Source organism: Podospora pseudopauciseta (assembly GCF_035222475.1).
Source record: "Podospora pseudopauciseta strain CBS 411.78 chromosome 5 map unlocalized CBS411.78m_5.2, whole genome shotgun sequence".
Lineage (NCBI taxonomy): Eukaryota > Fungi > Ascomycota > Sordariomycetes > Sordariales > Podosporaceae > Podospora > Podospora pseudopauciseta.
Window position 1 is genome coordinate 1,078,029 of NW_026946666.1, and position 5,076 is coordinate 1,083,104.

The 5,076-nt window shown below is 54.4% G+C and overlaps 1 protein-coding gene across 1 annotated transcript; it reads left to right on the forward strand.

The window, feature by feature from the left end:
- Positions 1 to 2,856: 2,856 nt before the first annotated feature.
- QC763_512580 (uncharacterized protein) lies at positions 2,857 to 4,699 on the forward strand (the record flags this gene model as incomplete). The annotated part of the gene is made up of 3 exons (XM_062913816.1): positions 2,857 to 3,345; positions 3,411 to 3,674; positions 3,724 to 4,699. Exons 1-3 carry the CDS (start codon positions 3,056 to 3,058, stop codon positions 4,697 to 4,699), a joined length of 1,530 nt encoding a protein of 509 aa, XP_062764072.1. The 5' UTR covers positions 2,857 to 3,055.
- Positions 4,700 to 5,076: the final 377 nt, after the last annotated feature.

Consider the following 5,076-nt stretch of genomic DNA (forward strand, 5'->3'; position numbering starts at 1 on the left):
ACCCCCGTGATAGTGTGTTCTGTATTACAAACCAACAACTGGAGGAGGACGTTATAACGGAAATGGTCTAGAATCGGGTTGCAACAGCAGCCCGAGAAAGCCATGGCAATGATGCGACACTAAGATCATGGATGCCAATGTCGGCCGGAGCTTGTCACGCAGGAACGACAAGCTGGGCTCCAGGAGCAAGCTTTTCTGGTGGTCGCTCATTGCTACTCTGCGGGGCATATGAAGGCACACCGGTCAGGGAGAGAGGTGAGGGTGCTGTATGCATAAAAGCTGTGTTATGACTGTCAAGTTTGGGCGGGATCATTTCCACGACGGCGCAGGAGCCCGATTTGGAGCAGGTCGAGATGGTGCATGGCTCAGGGCGGCTTGTCGGGATGTTTTAGGAAATTCTTCAGTCTGTCGTGCATCTCCTGCTGCTCGGTGCATACATCACATACAGCAGATACTGGCATTTGCGTTAGCTCTGCATCTGAAATCGAAACAGTCCAACAGTCCAGCAGTCCAAGTGATGAATCTGTTGAAGGGGAACGCTGAGAGCGAGCGGGGTAGATCAAGTGGAGAAAGGCGGAGGCAGTGGAGAAGATCCCCCCGGGTTTGGTAATTGCGGGTCCTGTCACTGGGTTTCTCCGTTACATCGTCTCTGGACTATGCCATCCGTGCACCGCTTGGCAATGCTTGGGTACCGCCGACGCGATCTCTGCAACCCCAACTTGCAACTTTGGACCTCGACCATTCATTCATCAATCACAATGCGAGTCGATTTGACAGCAGTTTGAGGGACTCCAGAATGCCTCCGATAATCGCGCACATTAGTGTACATTGCGCCGCCTCCCGAGCAGCTCGTCGGCGTCCAGAGTGGCAGAGGCCCGGTCGCAACAGGTAACGGTGCTGCTGCTGAAGAACACACACAGAACAAAGTCCCTGCCTGAGATGGTGAATCGGGCGGAAAGCCCGTTCGGGGCACAGCTTCTATGCATCCACCAAGCATATCATCAAATACCGGATTACCACGCAGCATGTGGACCAGCTTGTCCAATACTCTCTGCAGCTGCCCCTCTGCGAGCAGCACAAGTCAGCCACCTCACACCCAGTTTATCCCTCATGCCTCCGGTGCATGTCAGCTCTGTCACGATGAATCCGAGCAACAATCACGACGCTGTCCGGTGGTGCTCTGGGCAGACGGCAGAGTCTCGACTATCGATGCTCGCCGTCACAAAAGGGTCTCGATCAAGAGATGTCACTTGCAGACGGTTGGCGCCGCACTGACGCAATATTCACACAGGTTTGACAGTGAAGGATGGCGGTGAGACAGCCTGGGGGAGCGAGCCGATTCCCACATGGCACACCACACCCCAACGTCGCACACCGGCCAACAAGTGAACAACGCGGGATGCTACAGCGATGCTGGCTGGGATCCAGACGTTCGTTTGGTCTGTGCGCCGACCGTGCGAGTCCAATGGTCTTGTTTCGAGAACCAGACATCAACCGAGTCCGGGATGCGAGATAGCTCCCAGCTCGAATCCAATGGTTGATGCATATGTCCGATTCCTACCCATTCAAAGCTTTCACCTTCAGCTCGCCACACCATCCTCAAGCCTATCAAGCCCCTATCAAGCCCGTCATCAACACTGGCACTCAGGTGCCTGACGTGGAAGTCTCTTGGGCCTCTCACACGCGCCGAAATATCGCTGCCTTGCCACGAGGTATGCGGGTGCTGACTACGATCTGAAGAACCTCACCAGGAAAAAGAAAGCAAGCCGGCAGTGTGAGGGCTCAAGATGCGCAGCGCAGAAGCTAGACTCCTGAACAGGTAAGGCTCGATGCAGCTAGCAACCTCAAAAAACCTTTTTGCGGGAAGAGGAGGGGCACGACGGTGAGCTATCACCAACTTGGACAAGTCGCTTCATCTCGTCTCCAACCCCCCATCGCAGGGGGTATCCAATGACCGACGTGGTTTCGGGCTATTTTCTGGGGAATCCTGGAGCATAACGGCCGTCCAGATAATTACACCCACAAACACAAGACTGTCGAGACCAGCCGGTGGAGTTTATGCCAGATCTTGGAGCAACATGCGGAGCACCAGGTCCGATATCTTCAACTTCAGGCCCGACCCAGCCGCATGTCGTCGTCCCTTCGTCTCTCGATATCGCAAACCCAATGCCCGCGTTTGGTGCGGTCCTCAAGCTGCGAGCCTGTCTGCCTAGTAAGAAAGAATCATGGCGAGGAGCAACGCCCGCAATGGCTGCTTACTCGCGCCACTGCTCATAAGGCAGGCCAGGTTCGAAGGAGCTGTAGGAGGGGAAGCATCCGTTGCACATATCGGCTTCGGCACAGACCAGAACATCAGACGACTTTTGTGAACTCTAGCCTGCGGGTAGACACACCAAAACCGGGATACAGGAGACTCGGCGTCGCATCAGAGAACCGTGTGGCGTCCTTAGCTGCACAAGCAGTCTTGTGGCTAACCAGGAATGGACCTTGGGGAAAAGCTGCTTCTGTCCTCCACACCCCTCTCCTTGTGTGGCCAAGGGCCTCGGACGATATGAAGGTCAACCGCGGGGCTTTTGGCAGCAGCAAATTCGAGGGGCACGACTGCAATGCTCGATAGCGCTGCAGAAGAAGAGTCCGCGCTCATCTTCAACGGGGCCAATGACAAACCCCTGCGCTAACCAAGTCCCCCCCGAATCGGTTCCTGGTTGCTGGTGCTCAACATCCCAGTCTGGCTCAGTAGCACGGAGGCACAGTGGAATGGTTGTTCCTCAGCCCCCGAGTCTCTCATAAGCGTCATCTTGACCAGTCGTGGTGGGCACCATTTCTTCTGTCAACTCTATTTTCACTCCCTCCACACTCTTTCTTCCTTACTGCAGCCCGCCTGCCGTCGCCTGGCCTCGTGCGGCCCACCAGGACCTTGAGCCCTTTCCCACGTCAACAAGTAGGTCCCTCAAGTGCCGGACACTGCGGATACATATGCGGGATCCCGCCCCGCCGTCGTGACCCTGAGTGTGGGTGTCATTGCTGAGTTTCATTCACGATCGCCTGGCCCGGGATGCCAGAAGCAACAGCCATCATGAGTACCATGCGTGGCCTCACTGAGGCCGAGGCGAACCACATCATTGCCATCGAGCAAGGTTGCTCGGCCATCTCACTGTTGGGGTGTCTTTTCGTCCTCGTTACCTTCTCCGTCTCTGATGCCTTCCGCCAACGCGCCGTCAACCGCATGGTCTTCTACGCCACCTTTGGCAACATGTTGACGAATGTCGCCACCCTCATGACGAGAACATATGTCGGCGACGAGAACTCGTTTGGATGTCAGCTCCAAGGCTTCTTGATTCAAGTGTGAGCTCTACCCATGTTGCCACTGGTTCCGTACACTGTTTAAGCTGACGAGATCCCTCTCGCAGATTTATGCAAGGCGATGCGTACTGGGCTTTGGCCATGGCCATTAATGTGTGGCTCACATTCTACCACAAGTATGACCAAAGAATGTTGAGAAGGATGGAGATCGCCTACTTTGTCTGTTGCTACGGTGTGCCATTCATTCCGGGATTCACATTCATCTTTGCCTCAAACCAAAACGGGAGGCCATACGGCAATGCCGTCTTATGGTGCTGGTTGAGGCCCGAATGGGAGATCTACAGAATTGCGCTGTTTTACGGGCCTGTGTGGTATGTAAGCTGCCATGGTGCCTTTTGGGCGATTGCTGACAGGATTTAGGCTTTCCATCGTCGTCACAATGTTTATTTACTTGCGGGCTGGGCGCGAAATCTACCAGAAGCGACGAAAGATGCTCAACTTCAGCTCCTCCAATGGCACTGGCACAGTGGTAGGAAACGAGCCGTTCTCACCTGTTGCAAACGAGTTCTCCACCGCCTTCAACTTCAAGACCACGGAGGTCACCCAAACCACCGAGATTATCCAGCCACCTGCCCCCATCGCAGCCGCTCACTCAAGAACTAAGTCACCAGGTGCCCCTGCCGGGGCTCAGGTCAAAGACCCCAACTTCTCTTACTCTGTCAACATTTCCGCCGATCCCTCTGCCAACGCACGTGTCTCCCTCGACGACGATGACCTCGAAGCCGCCGAAAGCCCAACCACATTGACGTCAACGATGAGCAGCACCCAAAAGGCCAAGCATGCCCGTGTGATGAGCAGCGGTGGCTTCCAGTCCACACAGATATCCACCGGCAACTCCCCCAACCTTCACGCCCGCCGGCGCAACATGGAGAATAACAACGCGACCTGGTCATATGCCAAGTGCTCCATTCTCTTCTTCAGCGTCCTCCTCATCACATGGATCCCTTCCTCTGGAAATCGTGTCTACAGCATGGTCCACCGCGGCGAGGTCTCCAAGCCGCTCTTCTTTGCCTCGGCTTTTGTGCTACCACTTCAGGGATTTTGGAACGCCATCATTTACATGGTCACATCGTGGGCGGCGTGCAAGTCCCTCTGGGCTGCCATTATGCTCAGCCTCCCCGGCTGCTGCTCTGGGAGGAGCAGACGGATGAGCGTGGTCGAGATCACCGACGGCAAGCCGCATCATCATACGCTTCGACGGGATCAGGGGTATTCCGGGCGGCAGTCGACAGTTGGGAAGTGGGTTGGGAGCAAGAGCCTGCAGGAGGAGAGCACGAGCATGGAGGATTTGACGAGGGAGGGGAGGTCACATGCTGAGCGGACGTCGCCTGTGTAATATTATTTTTTTGTATTTTCTTTTTTGTTTCTTTAGTGATGTTTTTTTGGATGATGGAATGGAGGACTTTTGATGAGAGATACCCCCGCCACCGCCACCGAGGGATAGGGGTGGGATTACTACGTACAACAAATTTTCTTTTCTTGTTTTTGGATACCCCCTTTTGTTTTGGATGAAAAGAGATGTGTGTGTGTGTGTGTGTGTGTGTGTGTGTGTGTGTGTGTGGGTGTGGTGTATTTTGGTGCTATTGATATCAGTTGGGTGGATTATGGGGAATTGGCGGCCGCGGATATTATGATGATATGATCATGATGGTCTCTCTCATGAAAGCATTCAATATCATTGATGAGTAACAATCCATTGAATTGTGAAAGTTT